This window comes from Lissotriton helveticus, chromosome 1_1 (genome assembly GCF_964261635.1).
Source record: "Lissotriton helveticus chromosome 1_1, aLisHel1.1, whole genome shotgun sequence".
Classification (NCBI taxonomy): domain Eukaryota; kingdom Metazoa; phylum Chordata; class Amphibia; order Caudata; family Salamandridae; genus Lissotriton; species Lissotriton helveticus.
In genome coordinates, this window is record NC_136057.1 from 1,182,724,219 (window position 1) to 1,182,744,151 (window position 19,933).

Below are 19,933 nucleotides of genomic sequence, written 5' to 3' on the forward strand. Positions count from 1 at the left end.
GACGCACATACATGCCCTTAGGGCATGTATGTGCGCCACATGTGCACCCATGCATATTTCAGGGGTGCAACAGGGTGTCCTTTGGACACCTTCACCCTTGAAATTATTCTCAATTGGCGATTAGCAAATTGTGATTCGCAAATTGAGAATAACTTCCCATTCATTCCTATGGGCCTCCTGGCCCATAGAAATGAATGGGAAAGTATTCCTTAATTGCGATTCGCAATTTACTAATCGCAATTAAGGAATTCTAAGAAATCGCAAAAGAAATGCGATTTTGTACATACATACCCATTTGCGATTCTCAAATAGCGATTTCTTAAAAATCGCTATTTGAGAATCGCAAATGGGTATCTTGATACATATGGCCCAAAGTAAAGATCCTTATGGGACACCACAAGGAAGGGAGAAAGGCACGGACACATAGTTGTCCAGACTGACCACTTGTTCACGTGATTTTAAGAATGATCTAAGTAGGTCCCAGGAGGAACTTGTGACACCAATCGAAGTAAGATGAGATAACAGTTAGTTGTGATAAATGGTGTCAAGGCAGCTTTGCCGCCAGCATTTAGAGCCATTCTGATCTCTTTGCTAGCCTTAATTAGGGCTGTTACTATGGTCTGAACGGAACCCAAACTGAGAGTAATCCAGTAGGTTATGAGATTGAATAAACTCAGTTAAGAATTCATTACTTTCTCAACGATCTTGGCTGGTCGAGGGAGGCGTGATATCGGACAATAGTTATTTGGATCCGATGGATCCAAAGAGGGTTTCTCAAGAAGAGGATGAACAGATGCTTTTTTCCAACCATCTGGAAAAAGGCACTGCTGAAAGATGAGTTGGAAAATATCAGTGAGTACCGGAGCCATGTTATCTGCAAACAGAGAGGCGACCCTAGGGGGACAAGGGTCATTTGGTGATCCAGATCTGGCTGACTTAATCAGTCTTGCAATTGTGTCAGTGGATGGTGGTGTGAAGGTGGAAAAGCTGGGACCTAACTGAGGAAGGCTTGGGGAAGTTTCATACAATGGATTTGTAAGCATAGTAACTGTCCGAAACAGTTCTTTGGTTGAATTCTTGGCAAGTTCCATTTTTTTAGTAAAATATTTTGCTTTATCTTTAGAGGTTTTTGATTTGTAGATGCTTAAACATGACTTGTACTTAGCCTGTTATTCCATATCATAGTTGCAACTCCAGATTTTTTTTCTTGCCTTCTGCTAGTCTGTTTGGAAGTTCATAAGTCGTCTGAAAAACAGGGGGCAAAGGGTGCATTCTTTGTGGGTTTATTCGGCTTGAGGGGTGGCCATCGTAAAGGTGGCTAAGCGTAGCCACTGGTTGTACTGGGCAACGGCTTCATCAGGGTCGTCGTAAAAGATGGGATGAGAACTGTCTAGAGAGGTAGCAAGAGTAGAAGGGTCAGTTTTATGCAATAAACGATAAGAACCCGCTTGGGAAGTGCAACAGTGTCGAGTGAGTAGCTACTTAGTGGAGATCAGGAAGAAATTAGTATTGTGAATGGACCAGGCTAATAGAAGGGAGTGTGACAAGTTCAAGAAGTCATTGTTGGTAAAAATGCCATCCAAAGTATGGCCGGCTAAATGCGTGGGGCCACATACCAATTGAGAGAGGTCTAGTGTGGACATTGTGTGGAGAAGGGCTACAGTGTCCGGGTCATTTGGCGCTTCAAGGTAGAAGTTAAAGACCCAGAGCACAGTGTAATCATTGTGGAGTATGTTAGTCTCCAGCAGCATACTGAGATCTTGGGCAAAGATTGCCCGTGAACCAGGGGGATGATAAATCAACATGCCTTTGAAAGACTGAAGGCAAGAGCTTCGCAAAAAGAAGAGGGTAAAGGATTCTTGAGAACTGTTAGATTGGATTTGTGAATAAGTGCTAGGCCACCACCGTGCTTGAGTGGTCTGTCGGGCCTATATATATCATAGCCCTTGGGAATGACTTCCAAAAGCCTTACAAGAGACCTCGCGTTAAGGAGCATGCACGGCAGTAGAGACTGATTAACAGGGTGGGTAGATTGGGCATTGGATAAGGCCACTAAACAGTTATGGGTCGGGTGAGGCAATTTGAGTAGGAAGTTACAAGTGGAACATGTGGTGGTACCTTCAAAATGAAGGTTAGCAATGTCAAAGCTATGTGGGATAGGACACTTGCCAGATTAATTTAGCTCCAGGAGAGCTTCCCATGGATAAATGGGGATGCCCTCGAGGCCGGTCCAAAACGGACAGGGGGGACCAGCTCTCAGTGCGATACCTGCTTGCCTTTGGCATGCGTGAGGCGCCATTGGAGTGGTTAAATGGCCCTTCCTGGACCGAAGGCGTGTCCATGGGGGTGGCTTAGCACACCTTGCAGCGCAAAGCCAGAACACAGGTGGGGGAAATAAAAACACGCACCTGGGTTCTAGCAACCCCTGAGACACACTTGCAGGCTCCCCTGCAAGGGAGCTCAACTAGTAAATTTAAATCAAGCTAAAACAAAAGTGAGAAATGATTAAAACCATCAAATTATCATAACAGGCAACAGGCTGAGCTGGACTGTGGTTTGTAGCCAGCATACTGTGAGGGAGCCAGTCACTTCCATTAAAAATGGCAGCAGGTCTGCCTATAAGGAGCCAAAATATGTTTCCAAATGCAGCAGGACGTAGAGATCAGATGCAGCACTCATAGCTGTGCGGACGCAATATTGGAGTGGTTAAGTGATGAGTGTTATTTCCCAACTCTGATAATCATTATGCCAATTATTTAAGGATGGAAGGCTGAACTGCATTTGCTGGCAGACATGTAAAAAAAAAAAAAAAGGTTTGCTGCACTTTTGTTCATTTTTCAGTTCCCCCTAGGACAATCCCCAAACTATTGGTGCCATTAAAATCCCCAACATGTATGGAGAAAAGGAAAAAACCTTTGCTTGGATATCTTTAATGGAAAGGACGTTATGGAACCACAACTGCAAACTACTCTAAATATGGAAACACATGGCTGAGCATGGGAGTAGTGGGAAGAAAACCTCCGCACTTAAGGTGTTAGGTCATGGAGCTGAAACTTTGCTGTTAATGTTGTGCTGTTTAAGACCACAATCACTTATTTGTGGGTGGCAGTACCCAGTATGTCATGGTTTCATTGATATATCAAAATGGAGCATGTAAACATTTGCAGTTTGACTGAGCCTGGGCACTGGCCCTTTCGGGCCACATCATAGACACAGTTTTTCCGGTTTCGTAGATGTCACGCTTACATACATTTGTTGTGAAAATGTCGGTATAGTAAGAGGGGAAGCTGTGGATGGAGTTGAAAGGGAGGCCGTCTCTGTTGGTACCACTAATGCGTTCGCTGCTAGATGCACAGCCCATACATCTTGCCTTGTGAGAAGATTCAGCCTTAGTACCATGTCAGGAGGAGCTGGAGCCCTGAAAATGAATGTCCTGCTAAATGTAAACCAAGCTGGGGTGCTGGCTGCATAAGCATTAGCTCATAAGGTAGTAGTTTTGCAACACTTTACAATAGTGAATTTACAAAGTAAATAAAGCATTGAACAAGCCTAGGCAAAAGCCTTAAATATTTCAACATGTGAGAGCATCCCAACATGGCTTCCTCTTAAGGCAACAACCTAAAATGACTCCGATTTTGTCTATTTTACGAAGAGGGAAAATACAGAAGAGAAACTTGTTCATGTAATTTCAAAAACCACGTTTTCTTCAGCAACTTAAACATGAATGTAAGGAGAAGCAGGCTGAAGCCAAGTAATTTAAATATGCGGGCTAGTTATGCTAACTTAAACAACATTATTTTCTTATAAATGAAACACTTTTTCACAGATATTTCATGGTTACATGGAGTATCAAATATTAATGTGTGCAATTCGCAGATTTGATAATGTGAAAAATGTTTTCTGCTGCAAGCTTTTAGGATAATAAAGATCGTATAATCAGTTATTGTAAGGCTGACAAAAATGTGTCTATGAGAAAGAAGTTCGTTAGGAGTCTAAGTGGCCATATGTCTTAAGTGACACCTTCCGCAATTTCTGACACCCTCAAAAACACCTTAGGTTTTCGCTGTAAGTTGATAGCTCCAATGGGGGAAGGGCCCAGCAACCTCCGAAGAAAAACTTTGGGTATCTGCACTTTTTAACAATGTTCTTACTGAGAGGAGGAGCCAAGATGGCCGACGGGACGGACGTGTAGGCTCCCGGCTCCGCGAGCCTTCCACTCCTGCATCGACATCCTGCTATTTATCCTGTGCCTATGTTGCGGTGTAACGGCGATTTAAACGCGCTGTTTCCGATCGTGTTCTTCCGAGGTCTCTGCCTGCTGGTTTGACGGAGAACTCGATGCGTTGGCTGTCCTCCATGGCTGCCCCTGGACCCTGTGCCGACCGCCGCCGCTGGGCGCTGCTGTAACGGTGTCGGTGGGACGATCTGGGGAGGCGCTGACGCTTGAGGTGGTGCTGCTGACTGCAGAGGGAGATGGTGTATACCCTTTCCGATGTGGCGAGATTCCCTACGTGGCTGAGGTGTGTACTGGCGAGGCAGGATCCCTTCTCGCATCGCTTCTCTTTGTTCCGCTGCTGACGGGCTGAGCTGACTCCATCTTGGAGCGCCTTCTCTGCCGTGGGTCGCCCTCATCGACTGGAGGCGCAGGGGCTCTCCCTGTGCGCCGCTCTGGATTACGAGCCGTGCTCCTACCGGCGACCCGGCCTGATGTTTCCCGGTATCGATGTCGCCCCCCTCCCTCCATTGTGGTCTCATTGACTGGGTGGTGATGGCGCCGGTCTTCCAGGACGAGGAGATGAGTGCCTCTTTGTTCCCTGGGCGTGCTATCCTGCCTGGCCTTGAGCAATATGACGGCCCGACGGCGTCCACTCAAAGCGCGGACCGGTTAGAACTGCAGCGGGTCCTGACTTGCGGCGACATCCTGGCAGCTCTTACCGACTTAAGGGTTACATGGCTGCGATACACCCGAGAGCTGGGTCGGAAGATTGAAGATGCTACATCTGAACTGGGGCGACCGAGGCGCTCCAGCTCCCTGCTGCCTCCAACTACGCCTGGAATGGGTACTATGTTTCAGCATGCGTGTACAATGAAGCAGACTGTCCCTGACAATAATGGGTCGTGTCCATCTATCGACGGAGCTGCTGCTACACTGTCTCCCCCCGCTCCGAGAACTGAGGCTCTGCCGATGCAATCGCTACTATTGCTTCGTTTGCCGCCTTCCCGGTTGCTGGCCCTCCTGGCTGCCTTTGCCTCCGGAGCCTTTTTACTACGACGGTGGAGTGTGTTTCATCCTGTGCTCGAGGGGACGCTCGTCTTTTGGGACACTGGACTTATTGGTAACTGGAGACATTCATCTCATCTTTTTCTGCTTCTTCTTTGTTGGGGGCGGCCATCTTGTCTCTTTGTTCTGCCCTCGGTGGGCTCCCAGCGGTGGCTATGTTTGGTGGGCTTTCAACGTTCGGGCCAGGGCTGATGGTGTTCTTCTCGCTGATTTTGTTTGCTTGACTGGCGGAGACCCGGACTGGAACGCTTCCTGATACATTTGAATGCGCTGTTTGTAATGTTTTTTCCCCACTTAATGGTTGCAATTGATATGTCCTGTTGTTGATCCTTGTTGGTGGGGTAGAGGTTCTGTGCGGGCTGTGGAGTCCGGGATTAATTGGTTCTGGCCCTCCTCCGGTCTTCTGTGTTCTATGGGAGTTTTAGATTAGGATGCTCTTTTCTTACTCTCATATTTTAGGTATTATACTAATTCTTTCTCTTTTTTCTTCTTCTCTCCTTGTTCTATATTTCGGGTTTATTGGGCGACAGACACACTGCTGGGGGGGGGGGTAGGCCGTAGCCTCTGCATGCGTGTAGGGTGGGGGGTTGGGGGAGGGGTTTTTAGTTTCTTGGTTTTAGTTTCTATGGTGCCTTGTTTTTTCTTCGTTTTGTTTCTTCTTCTTTATTCTCTTTGGGTCCGTGTTTTGGTTTGCTAGCGGGCGGGGGGCGGTGGACATTGGCTAGGTTGTTGGTTCTGATACCCCCGCTGCACACACTTTGAGCCGCCATGCCGCCTGGGGGGACTTGACTTTTGGGTTGTTGAACTATATGGTGGATTTGTCACTCATGTTCTGTTACACCAGCACGGACTCTGCTTTCTTAGTTTATAGTTTATATTTTCACTTTAAAAACCGAAATGTCGACCTTAATAGTTGCAACGAAAAAACATTTAAAATTAACCTTCATCGCTCCTACGACATGGTATCATGATGATCTACGGTGTAACTTTTCAATGCTCGCTTATGGTAGTAATGTGTTACTGTGTCGCCATATTGCATGCGCTGGTGCTTTAACAGTTTCTGTGGCCGGCCTGATGGTTGTGGGCCCGTAATTGTCCTTTTATTAATGCACAATAAAGGTTTTCAAACATAAAAAAAAACACAAAAAAAAAAACAATGTTCTTACTTATTTTTATAAATTAGGCACTGCTGGAAATTATCTATTTCCTACAGAACACTCTGCTTTTGTAACCAAGTCTTTCATTGGGTGACTTCATTTGCTTAAAAAACAAAGTAGGAGCGAATGCCTGAGTGAGGACAGTATATCTAGTGATACAATATCAGCAACTATTCTTAATCTCTGCATCTCTAAAAGGTAGTCTACTGGGCTGTGAATTGATAAAGTAATTTTGGTACAATGTCTGTGCTAAAAAATAAAGCAGTTGGGAAGTTACTAAGGCATGGAGTTTTATGAGGGCTTAAGATAAGTGTGCAAATGCATTTGTATATTCATCGCGCAGTAAAGGATAATGGTTTTTATTTATTTGTCAGCCTCCTTGTACAGAAAAATAAGCCGAGAGACCAGTCACCTCCACAAAATGTTGCCGTACACCTCTGTGCCTCACTGGAATGGGGTAAGACATTTGTCTAAAGATCCATGGCTTGTAACTGTTGTGCACCTGCAGTAAATTAAGTGAAATCATTTTGAGGTGTGCGTTTAACTAATGACAACATATTGGTCAGATGTGTGCCTTGACGCTTAGTGGCAGAACCCGAATCTGCTTCTAAAAGCTGGCCTCCAAAGTAATGTTACTACTTCTCCTTTTTACTTCAAGACAGTTTATGCTTTAACCATTCTGACCAAATACCGTTCATGCTTTGACAGAAGCTGTTTGTAACACTACCATCGCAACAAGTTTGTGAAGAATTGTTAATCGTAGTTGTGAGCAAAATCAGAAGCAGAGTTGTTACTTCAGCTAGAGCAAGGGTCAGTAGGCGAGCCAGGTGTTGTACCATGCTCCCAAATACTCAGTGTGGTACAAATGGACCTTTACTAGGACCACTAATTACTGGGGTATTAGTAACATTAGGTATGATAAAACTGGTACATTGAATGAATATTGTAGGCAAATCCTAATGACCTTTAAAAGTTTCATCCACACTGCTCTGTCCAGGGAAGTGTTTTTTTAAATGATTTTCAAGTGCAAAAATATGTAAAGAACAGTATAGCATCCTCCTCAGTGCTTGTGCTCTCACACTGGTATACATTTTTACCTTGTATAGATAACTCACCTCATAAGTCTAGCTATAACTACCTATATCTCTGGCCTCAAGCATATAGCGGGAAATGTGACAAAGAATATGCTAAAGGGCCTATGGTGTTAGAATTACATATAAGAAATGCTACTAAATAGTTTTGGACTCCTCTAGTTTCAAGAGCTGGAACAATCCATTTTCGCTTTTATAGGTCAGGTAAAATAGGAATTAGCTTTCAGTCTCTGCAGTAGTGCTGCCTGAATAGCAAAACTTCACTCTCAACTCTGAAGACTGTTTAGAGGTGAGTCATTAAGTGCAATATGCCCAGCCTAAGTGTCCAGTACAATAGTTTAGCATATTGTGGTTCAATGATGTGCAGCTAAACCTGAAAACGTGGATTTGAAATTCAGTCTTGTTAAGAGCACCTCGCAAGTGTCCTATATTCAAAATGTTTCCGTTAATCTTTTTTTAAAATAGTTTTGGATGTAATGGAACTAATAGAACCAAGACTGATCCAGCACTGGGACAATCCAGTTGTTCTAGGGTTATGAGAACATAGCAGAGCTGAGGTAGGCCATTGGCATTCCCCATGTGAAGAGCCTTACACAGAATAGCTTCAAATGGGCCTTTGGCTTTCTTCAACCTAATCTGAGACAAGTATTGGAGAGGTCTAGGGTTTGCAAGAGACTCAAGGTTTTAAACACCAAGTTATACCAACACAGGCCAAGCAGGGCATTGTATAGTAGTTTCAGCATCTTTTTCTAGAATTGATTCTCTGCTACTACCACTTTGTTCATTGTAGCAAATCCCCATATATATTCTCCATACAAAACAGCTGATTGCACCTGAGCCTGTTAGTCCTCCAGTGCAGGTGAGGCTGCACTACTACTAAATCTGCTTGTAAACTTTAATGTGCCATTTGTTCAGTGCTTCAGATTAAGCATACTCTTGTCAGTCTGCTTAGACATAGATGTTTTGCAGCAACTCGTATATTCACTCATAAACTCTTTCAAGCAAAGTTTCCTCCAAATAAATATTAGCCTGAAACGATTGGCGATGATTGAGAGCCGGAAACATAGTCTTGGCTGTATTTACATCTAGGTATCTTTTTTTTAATAATTTTTTTTTTATTGAAATGTAAGAAGTCATTATCGCATTTACAATACAAACAATATTGCATCCATCGCTCACAGGGCAATACCTCACATATTTACAACTTTGTTAATGATAAACAAGCACAATAAATCCGCCGGCAGCTTGCATTCCGACATCTTCTGGATCTACTTCGGTCGCATACGATATATACGCCCTTAATGCTATATATGTCTTACTTATTGCTTTTTTTTTTTTTTTTTTTAATTTAACATAAAACTATTAATTCTTAGTTTCATAGATTGGATATTCAGCAGTGTTCAGTACATTTATCGTTTTGTTTAGTTGTATCAGCATAGCGGTCAGGTCCTCGTCTCATGCACTCTTTATTTCTTGTGTCTATTCGGGGGAGGCTATGTGGGTTCTTGTTACATCTCCTGTCGTTTCCTGTCCCTTCCCGCCCATTCCCAACTAATCTATTTCTTCCTCATCCTCTGAACTATCTACGTCATCAACTGGCAGTGGTTCACACAGATCCCCTCTATACGCGTTCCAAGGTGACCACATTTTGTTCCACTTACGCGGGTTTGCTCTTTGCTGATATACTGCTCGTTCTACCATCATGAGCATATCCATGTTCCTACACCACTGCGCTAGGGTTGGTACTTCTGATGCCCCCCATTTTTGTGCAATGTCACGCTTGGCTAGCATCACTCCGACAATCACCCACCGTCGACCATGCAGTGTCAGGTCGTTCGGGCCCCACACATTCAGCAGACATACTCTTGGATCAGGCGGAATGGAGGTCTCTAAGGTCTGGGAAATAGTGCGCAGAACCTGTCGCCAGTATTCTACCATGCTGGGACAGGACCATAGCGTGTGGAACAGTGTGCCTTCGTCCCCGCAGTTTCTCAGGCAGTATGGGTGGTCTGCCCTCCGTATTTTATGTAAGGTGGTGCGTGTGTAGTAGACTCGGTGTAATATTTTAAACTGCACTAGCCTAAATCTCGCCGAGATGCCAGCTTCTCTAGGTGACGCCATCGCGGCATTCCAGTTCGTCTCGTCCAGCCCACCTATTTCTTCTTCCCACTTTTCTTTCAGTTTTTGTAACGGGTCGGGTAGATTGTTCAATAATTTGCGGTATGTGAGGGAGGTGGCGCCGGCTTCCATGTAGTCGGTGAGCAGGCGGTCTTCCAGCGGAGCGGACTCCGGGACCTCCGTACCTGCTTCAATTGCAGTCATCAATGCATGTCTTATCTGTATGTACCGATATGTCTCATTAGTACCTAGATTATACTGTTCTCTGAGGGTTTCAAAAGGGACCACCCCGTTTTTCGTCCACATGTCACCCACTGTGGAGATCCCGATATTATCCCACTGGGTGAATCCTTTACTGTGTCTCAGGTTGCCTAGCGCTTTGGTGTCCCACAAGGGTGTAAGTTGTGTTATTACTCCTCCCCACTTCAGTCGTGTTTGCGCTTTATGCCATATGGTCACCGTGTGTTTAGTCGGGCCTACTAGCTTTGCTGTCAAGCCCTTGTTGTATAGTGGGGCCAAGAGGGTGTTAGTACCTAGTTGCCTCCTGTCTGCTAGGTATGCCGGGTCATTCTGCGTGGCATGTATCCACTTGTTGATAACCTTAAGGTGTGCCACCCAATAATATAGTTGCAGGTTCCGGAGAGCTATTCCTCCACTGTACCAATCTCTAATCAGTTTAACATGCGCGACCCTAGCCGGTCGATTCCCCCATAGTAGTTCGGTCAGCAGACCCGTCACCCGTCTGAAGTACGATGGTGGGACCATCGCCTGCGTGTTCTCTAATATGTATAAAAACGGGGCAGCGCCATCATCTTGAACAGCGCCGCTCGACCCAACAATGTCAATGGAAGGGTCTTCCAGTGTTTCACATTTGATTTCAGTAGTTCGAGCGGCGGTATCAGATTCAGGTCGTGAAAGGTCGTGTCTTCCCGCGAGATCTGGATCCCTAGGTATCTGAAGGAGGTGTTCGCCAATATTAACGGGCAGTCATCCTTGAGGACCGGTGGTGGCCCATGCAGCACGTAAATTACCGACTTCGTCCAATTAATTTTATAACCCGAGGCCATCCCGTGTCTCTCACACAGCGCCAGTAACACTGGTAGTCCCTCTTCCGGGTTCATCAGATAAATTAGCATATCGGCGGCATATAGCGAAATTCTGTCTTCCCAGTTGTCTCCCCAATCTAAGCCCCGCAGTAGCTGGGTGGTCCTAATGATAGTAGCCAAGGGTTCTAGAACCAAGGCGAACAGTAACGGCGAGAGTGGGCAGCCCTGTCTCGTCCCCCTGGCTAGCGGTATTTCTTGCGAGATGTGGCCGTTCGCCGTCACTCGCGCCACGGGGCTCTCATACAAAAGTTTGATCCATGATACGAACTTTGGGCCGAAACCCATATGTTCTAGGACCGCAAAGAGGTAGCGCCATTCCACCAAATCGAACGCCATTTTGGCATCTAGCGAGTGGATTGCTGCTGGCTCTGTCAATAGTGGGGCTCGCGCCATCACTCCATGTAGCCGTCTGAGATTTAGCGCTGTACTTCTGTGCGGCATAAATCCCGACTGGTCTGGATGTATTAAATGCGCTAGATGAGGCATTAATCTGTTGGCCAGTAGTTTCGCCAAGATTTTACTTTCGGCGTTGAGGAGGGATATCGGACGGTACGAGCCGCATTCCTCAGGTGGTTTGCCGGGTTTCGGGATTGCTACTATGGTAGCCACTCGTTGGTCAAACGGCAGCTGTCCCCGTTCCAAACTCTCTGTAAACATGTGTAGCAGGGGTGCACTGAGCGTCTCTGACATGATTTTGTACCATTCAATCGGTATCCCATTGGGGCCCAATGCTTTCCCCGAGTGCAGTGCTGCGATAGCCATCTGTATCTCTTCTATTGTGAGATCTGTTTCCATCTCCTCTATTTTATCCTGTGTCAAGGTGCGAGTGGGTACCCCCAGGAGAGCCGTCGCTGCTATTTCCTGCGTAATGTTTATCTCAGGGGAATATACTCTCTGGAAATGGTCGGCCAGTAGCTCTACTATTAGTGATGGACGCGTGTGTAGTGTGCCTTCAGGGTCTTTCAACTGTAGTACATTTCTCGGTCCTCCCTTTTTCTTCTCTAGCCAGGCTAGGAGCTTACTCGCTTTATCGCCGATGTCGTATATTCTATGCGTCGTAGCCGCTATATTTTCCACTACTCTACGGCGTACAAGATCGGTATGACGTTGTTGGCACAGCCGGAGCGCATGCAACGTGTCTACCGTCGGGATAGCCATATGTTCTTCGTTAGCCCTGGTAAGTTTAGTTTCCACGTCTATTAGTTCCTGCTTCTGGGCGTGTTTATGCCCTGCTATAGTGGAGATAGATTGTCCCCTAAGAAACGTTTTGTAGGCTTCCCACAGGACAGAGGGCGATGACACTGATGCTTCGTTCTCTGCGAGATAGCATCTCGTCGCTGTTTTCAGTGCTTTACTTACTTGCTGCACCCTAAGGTATCCCGGGTATATCGGGTAGATGCGCTTTCGGGACCGTTCAGGGTTTGACAGAGTCAGTATTAATGGGGAGTGATCTGAGATGCCCCTTGGTTTAATTTGCACGTCGTCTATAGTGAGTAGTCCGTTTCCCAGTGCAAGGAAGTAGTCGATCCGCGACAGGCTGTCATGGACCGCCGAGTGGTAGGTGTATTGCTGGTCGCCTGGGTGTAGCCGCCGCCAGAGGTCTATCAATCCCTGCGCTTCTAGGAAGTCATTTAGTCGGGAAGGCCCAGGGGTCTGTGTTCGTACCGGGAATCTATCTCGTGTGTTGTGTGCAACTGCGTTGAAGTCCCCCCAATGATAAGGTCCCCCTCCGGGAGTTCCAACAGGAACCTTCCCAGCTCTGGGAGAGCGACTGCGTGCAGTGCCGGCGGAATATATACTGACACCACATTCAGCGGTTTCCCCTCCCACTGCCCATGTGTCGCCGCAAAGCGTCCCTGCTTGTCTATTTTCGTGGACTGGACTATGTATCTAGAAGATCTGTGTATCAGAATCCCTGTCCCACGTGATCCCGTAGTAAACTCGGAATGGACTACCATATGGTACCCTCTCCTATCTAGAGCGTGCGTTGCTGTGCCTGTTAAGTGTGTTTCTTGCAACAGGACCAGGGCAGGATTTGATCTTCTTATATTTTGCAATACTAAGCCTCGCTTGATCTTATCTCCTAACCCTCTCACATTCCAGGACATCCATTGCAGTGGTGTCACCGGTCCCATTCTAGATTCCCCCCTCCCTGTGTCAGCCTGTGTGATGTGCGCCATTGCTCATGTGATAGGAAGGACCCGTCTGCCATACTAACTGAGGTCGATGTAGTGATCGGGCTCTGGCTACTCTGCTTCTACTTGCGTTGTGTATCCAATCTTCACTAGTGAAACATTCTAGAATTAGAAAAACATCCCATCCCCTAACTCCCCCCCTCCCTGCCCCCCTGCTAAACGGACTTGGAACTGCCCGCCCCCCCCAACTTAGCAGAGTGCTTGACCCATCCCCAAAACATTGTACTTGCTCGCTGGGGTGAAGGACTCTCCGGAGTCAGCGGCCCCTCTTCTCGTCCACGGAGGCCCTCCGCCCAGTGTCCTTGGCAGCTCGCCCGGCTAGCATTGCATTTGGCCTACAAAAGTAACATCGGGAAGTCATTGTTCTTCGGCGTCTACATTTTCTATTGCTTCTCTCAGCGGTGAACGGACCTCCATCTCTCCTCCTGATGCTTGGGAGCCCGGACGAAACCCAGTGGTGCGAGTCTTTTGCGTCCTGTTTGAGCTGCAAGGGTGGTCCGTTGGTCTCCATCCTTCCAGCCAGTCTTGTGCGGCCTCCGGTGTGTCGAAAAACCACGTTCTACTGTCCACCACTATTCGCAGTTTAGCTGGAAAGAGCATTCTCTCGCCCTAAGTTCTTTCTTTACTTCAAAGAATGTCCTCCTTCTACGCGCGACCTCCGCCGTATAGTCCGGAAAGAAGGCCAGTGTGGAATTCTGGAGTTTGATGGGGGGAGAACCTCTTGCTGCCTGCAGGATCGCATCTCTGTCTCTGAAATTGAAGAGTCGGGCAATGATCGGTCGCGGGGCGTTGCCCGGTTTCGGTCGTCCCCCTGGGACTCGATGTGCCCTTTCCACTGAGAAAAAGGCGGATAGTCCCTTAGGCTTAAGTTCGTGTCTGATCAGCTCTTCTACATACAGGTCCATTGCCCTTATATCTTTCGATTCCGGAACTCCAATTATGCGGATGTTGTTCCGTCTCGAGCGCCCTTCTTGATCGTCCAGCTTCTCACGCAGTTCCTTATTTTCCCCTGAGATCCGTTCCATAGCTATTTGCAGTTCTGACACATCTTCCACCAAAGATTTGGTCACAATCTCCATTGCGTTTACTTTCTCCGACATTTTGTGAAAGTCAGCTCTAATTAGTGTTATTTCTGCTGAGATCGACCCTACTGTTGCCTGTACTTGCGTCAGGGCTCGCATCACAACGTCCAGAGTTGCTTTTTTGCGCCCCGCTGTTTCTGCGGATTTGCTCGCCTGCGCTTTACCGTCTGTCGGAGAGGAGGTTGCTTTGTCATATGCGTATTTATCGATGCGCGTCTGCGTGGTCCCGTTCCTTGACCCCCTGCCAGACATTCCGGTGGTCTCTACAATAGCTTCTAGCGCCAGGAGAGTCGTTATTTAAATTTGACTTCAATGGGGCTGAGTCTAATGGGAATTGTCCCTGGTGGAGGCCTGCTGTCTCTTCTCTTGTATCTCGTGTTTAGTCTGATCAATCGTGACTTTCACAGTTTGGCAGACACTTTTTCTTTCCTGTGCCTAGTATTGGGTAGGGTCAATCTTCAGTTCTCGCCGGGCCCAGGGTGCGGCCCATGTGTGGCTCGCATGCTATATTGTATTCCGCCTGGGGATCAGCTGGCTTTTTTTTTTTTTCACTTGCCTTTCGCTGGTGTGTGCAGCCTGCGGCAATGGCGTCTGGGGTGTTTTTTCCAGTAGGCCCTGCCTGTGTTTTATTTCCCCCGATTCTCTGTTATCATGTGCTGCTCGCGCTGGCAATGTTCAGTAGGTCGGTTCTCCCGGTCTCACAGTGGGGAGGCCTTGTTCCTTGCTGAAGTTGTAAATCGCTATGTGGCTTCAACTACCAGTTGTTTTCGAGGGCGCCGCAGGTCGGTGGACCGCACCGCACTTTCAGTAGTGTAGCAGGGAGGGGCTGAGTGTCATGGCGTCCTATGCGCCTCCGCTCATATTTGCGACCCCCCGTTGCGGCTGTTTATGGCGGGTTGTGTGTGACTGGTGAGCAGCGGCAATTCCGAGCCTATTTCTGGGGGTTTAGTGTCTCGCTAGGTTTATCTGCGCCGGGGTGATGTGTCGGTGCGCAACTTCTGTGTCTTGTGCTGCAGCCCGATATTTGCTTATGAGATGTTAATCCCCCTTACCGGGTATGCCGCCGCTGCACCGCTTTATCACCCGTGCCTTGCGCCTCTATCAGGGGCCTGTGTAGTCCGGTGTAGCTTGTCGTCAGCTCTGTCCCTTTCTACCTCGGTTCCTTCGGCCCAAAGATGGCGGCTCCGGACCCCGTGTTCGATGAGTCGCCCGTTCAACCGGCTGGTCAGGTCCGCCTCCTCAACTCGCCGGATCTATCCACTTTCACCCCTGCGCTGGGTCTTGTGTACCATTATTCCGTGTAGGCTCTCTTCTCGCGGCTGCTACCATTCCGCCGTCCCCGGTCACGAGCGGGTGTTTCCGGTGCTCCTATGCCCAGTCAGTGCCACTTCCTGCCGGCACCTCTCACAAGGAATCTCCCCGGCTCTTGCTCCACTTTGCGTCCAGAGCAGGATTCACTCCGAACTTCACTTCCCTTTGTCGGATTTTCTTTCCGAGTGCAGCCGTTTGTGCCGCCCGGTCCTGGGCTTCGGTACCGTGTCGCAGAGGTTGTTAGGTCAACGGATTAGTAGCCGGATATTCAGAGAGGCCGCCTCAACCACGGAGCTTGCCTTCTATGCTGCCACCATCTTCGGCTGCTAGCCACGCCCCCATCTAGGTATCTTTTAAGCAAAATCAGAAAACCTGTTCAGGAGAGACTGGAATTCTACAGGGTCTTTGTGATCAACAAGGTATCATTAGTTAAGAGTGTATATTTTTTTCACCTGACAAATTGCCAGCGTCATTACTGCAATTCCAAAGACTTTCGATCATACCTTTAACATGAAGTGTAAAACGGGTGTGCTCCAAGATGCAGCCTTGGTGCACAACCTTTCCAACAAAGTAGCATCAGTAAAATTTGACGGTAAGAGAATTAATCATATCTTGGAATAGGATGCCACACAGAGGCCCCTCTTTGCTTATACCATCCGGCTTCTTGACACTCTGAGGTCCAGACTTAGTGATATTGGCAAGCCTACTGCTGATTCTTTGGTGCCAGTCGCCTCTTAACCTAGGGTCACTGTGGTACACAGGTGAGTTGGTGAACCACCTCTGACAAATACAACACTGACTGTCTGATCCATGACAAAGATGGCGCAGGTGATATAGAAAATCTGCACTTTACCAGATAGTACTTTTTAGGCTGATACAACGTTTTGAATATGTTTTCTGTTGCTGTAACAGCCTTCAAAAACCTAGTACTCTCCCATGACAATCAGGACAGTTTTTGCAATGGTGAACTTACATTCCTCTCAAGTGAAGCCTATCCTTCATGGATAGGCTTCTCTCTTGAGACAATGTCAAGAGACATGGAAAAATTAACCTAGTGAGCCAACTAAATTAAGGTATATCAACAACATATACTGGACATTCATAGATGACACCATTGGTCAACCTAGCAACTTTACATTCCAGCCAGTAGTGGTGATCGCAATGTCTGGCCTCCTCACAAGAGGACAAGAAGACAAAGTGTTAAAGTCACGAAAAAGAATTGTTTCTGACTTTTTTCCATGAGTGGGTATATGCCACTGTCACACTAGAATGAATACAACTAAAGCCTTCTCCTGCAAAACACTCTGAAGAATAGTACAAGCTCATGCTCAGTCAAGGAAGTTGTAGATGTAATGCCTTGTGCTAAGGATTAGATGATTCTGCCTCCTGTGCCGGTAACAGTGCCCTCTCAGTGAGGCAGTTGTTTGAAGTTTGTGGCCTTAAATAGATAGTCCAAAGCAAAATCAATGAACATCTTTCACAGGGAAAGAAAATTCGATCTCCTGATAAATTAGGTAATTCAACTATAAAACCAAAAATGGTCACAACCAAGAACCTGCTTTCAATCTAGATTTTAGCTTTGAAACCCCTGAGCACGGCTTGACCCAATCAACAAAGATGAATTCATGGCACGCAGCTGTCTGAATGTAGGTTGAAAAGATTCAGTCGCTCAGTTACTCATTCGCCACTATAAATTAATATAGAAAGAATACCCACTTACATTTCAGGTTTTTTTTCTGATGTGAAAAAAGCTAAAGATTGCTCTCAAACTTGGAAATTGTGATGATGGCATTCTCCCTGACAATAAATGCTAGGAATACCAATTTTTCGTTTTGTCGGCAAATACCTATTCATTGAGTTGTTTATTAGTGTCATCATTATAGGCATGTTTATTTCTTTGTGTTACTGAGTTCCTACTCATCGAGTCATAATTACCTCCATGTCTATTCTCTTTTTATGGGGAGACATACCTGTGTCATCTATGTGATGGTTTTTCTGTGGACCTGCCACAATACCCAATCCTTCTGTTTTTCCTTTCCCTCTCCTGTTGTCACTGTATTTATGTGCCTGCCATCTGCTTCTTCCCCTTCCATTTCCCCTGCCTTCCCTCTTTCAGCTTTCTTCTCATTCCCTTGTGAAACCTGTTATAATAAGCATGAGCATAGCATGAGCATAATTGTGCCCCCACCGCGTTTAGAGCGGAGTTTGTTGTCTTCTTTGCTGCCTGCTCGTGGCGCCTGGCCGCCATCTTGGGGGTGGTTATTCTTCATCGCGCCACTTGCCTGAGCGCTCTAGCGCTTCTTAGGAGTCCAGGTGAGCCTCTACTTAAGGCGAGCACTTCAGTTGCTCGGCCTTGGGAAAAGGTGCTACTACGCGCGCTAATGCTGCTGTGAAATTAAGCGTGCAGCGCTTATTACTATTTTAAAATTTACCGTTTTGTCTATTTTGGTTTATTTCATTTTATATTCCCCTGATTTTAAAACAATACCGCTGTGCCCACATACTTGCAGCATAATTGTGCCCCCACCGCGTTTAGAGCGGAGTTTGTTGTCTTCTTTGCTGCCTGCTCGTGGTGCCTGGCCGCCATCTTGGGGGTGGTTATTCTTCATCGCGCCACTTGCCTGAGCGCTCTAGCGCTTCTTAGGAGTCCAGGTGAGCCTCTACTTAAGGCGAGCACTTCAGTTGCTCGGCCTTGGGAAAAGGTGCTACTACGCGCGCTAATGCTGCTGTGAAATTAAGCGTGCAGCGCTTATTACTATTTTAAAATTTACCGTTTTGTCTATTTTGGTTTATTTAATTTGTTATTCCCCTGATTTTAAAACAATACCGCTGTGCCCACATACTTGCAGCATAATTGTGCCCCCACCGCGTTTAGAGCGGAGTTTGTTGTCTTCTTAGCTGCCTGCTCGTGGCGCCTGGCCGCCATCTTGGGGGTGGTTATTCTTCATCGCGCCACTTGCCGGAGCGTTCTAGCGCTTCTTAGGAGTCCAGGTGAGCCTCTACTTAAAGCTCACACCTCTCGCGCAGCGGTGACGCGCAGCGGTAGCGCCTGACTCGCGCCTGAGTCAAGCCAGAGTCTGCCCGTCTGCGCCCGTCCGCGCTAAGGATGCGCGGGGCGCTGCGGGACCCTCTCGATAAATCTCTTTTAGGGTGGCAGGATGATTGTATATACCAGTGCGTCGCTCCGGGCAATTGGGCAATCTCTCCCGCGGTGCATATTTGCACCGCATCATCCGTTGTGTGGCCCTTATCAGTGTGCCTGCAAGGGATGGTCGCTTGACCCGCCAGTGGGTATTCGGGACTATGACACCCCCCCAGTTCCGCGGAAACGCACTTGTGCGCCCCTGACGACTAGGAGTTTTGTCCATGGTCTACGGATATTAAATCTTAACACCAGATCTCTGGTAAAACACCACTTGTCCATTGCAGACCTTATTACGGATGAGGTGCCAGATCTGTTTGTCATCACTGAAACCTGGCTTCAGGACACTGACGCTGCCATAATCAATCTGGCCTGTCCTTCAGGTTATTCACTTTTTACGTGGAACCGCTTGTCTAGAGGTGGAGGTATCGCCCTAGTTATAAAATCTACTTTTGCGTGCACCTGGACGGGTCTGCATATTGCTGGGTGCGAAAGCGCCCTGTTTAAGATCACTATCAGCCCCCAGTTCTCGTTGTCGGGGATGGTTGTTTATCGCCCCCCAGGCAGTGATGTCGCTTTCAGGGGAGCTTTCCCAGAGGCGGTGAGCACGCTGGCGAGTGGTTGCGCCAATTTTTCTATCATAGGTGACCTCAACCTCCACTTTGACAAGCAAGAGATTGTGGCTATCAGTGGTTTTTTGGCGGACTTGGAGGCCCTTCAGCTGACCCAACTTGTTTCCCAACCCACACATGTGGCTGGTCACATTTTGGATCCGTTTTTTACTAACTTAACGGATGTCCAAGTTCTGGCTGTTTCTCCTGTGGCATGGACCGACCATTTTTTGGTGTCCGTCTGGCTACCCCTTCCTGTAACCCCTACAATTCCACCTCCCAAGTGGATTCCGCGGCGCCACTGGAATAAGCTTAGGCTAGAGGACCTACATCACATCATGGCTGAAGAGCCATTAGGCCCTCTGCTTAATGCTACCTCGGGCTATGACCAGTTCTGTAGCTGGATTACCAAGGCGCTTGACGCTCTGGTGCCTATCATCTCCAGTAAATCCAGTTCCCGGCAGGCGAGCCCTTGGTATGACAGTGCTCTTCGCGCTTTGAAGGGATCTTGTAGACGGGCAGAAAGGGAGTGGCGAAAGACGTATGATGCCGTTAAAAAAACTGCGTATTTGGCTTCCGTCAAGCTCTACCATCGAGCCATCTGTAGAACCCGTGCGGCGTTCTACGCGACGGAATTCCGTAACAGCCTCAATCCATCTAAGACCATCTTTAAAACTATCAAAGATCTGATGGTTAAGAGAGCTGCTCCGCAAGTGGATGGTTCCATTTCCCACTGTGAGACTCTAGCCGCCTTTTTCTTGGACAAAGTCAAGAACATCTATCAGGCGTTCCCTAGTACGACGCTGCCTTCGATTCCCCTGAACGGCTCCCGTAGCTGT

At 47.4% G+C, this 19,933-nt stretch overlaps 1 protein-coding gene across 2 annotated transcripts in view; it reads left to right on the forward strand.

The window, feature by feature from the left end:
* Positions 1-19,933, forward strand: part of GSAP (gamma-secretase activating protein) — a 725,614-nt gene that overhangs the window by 474,746 nt on the left and 230,935 nt on the right. For both annotated transcript variants that reach the window (XR_013608568.1, XM_078679324.1), the window contains exon 18: positions 6,813-6,895. Coding sequence is in view for 1 of the 2 variants with exons in the window: in XM_078679324.1 (XP_078535450.1) it covers positions 6,813-6,895 (83 nt within the window). In the remaining variant the exon portion in view is untranslated. The remainder of the gene's footprint in view (positions 1-6,812; positions 6,896-19,933) is intronic.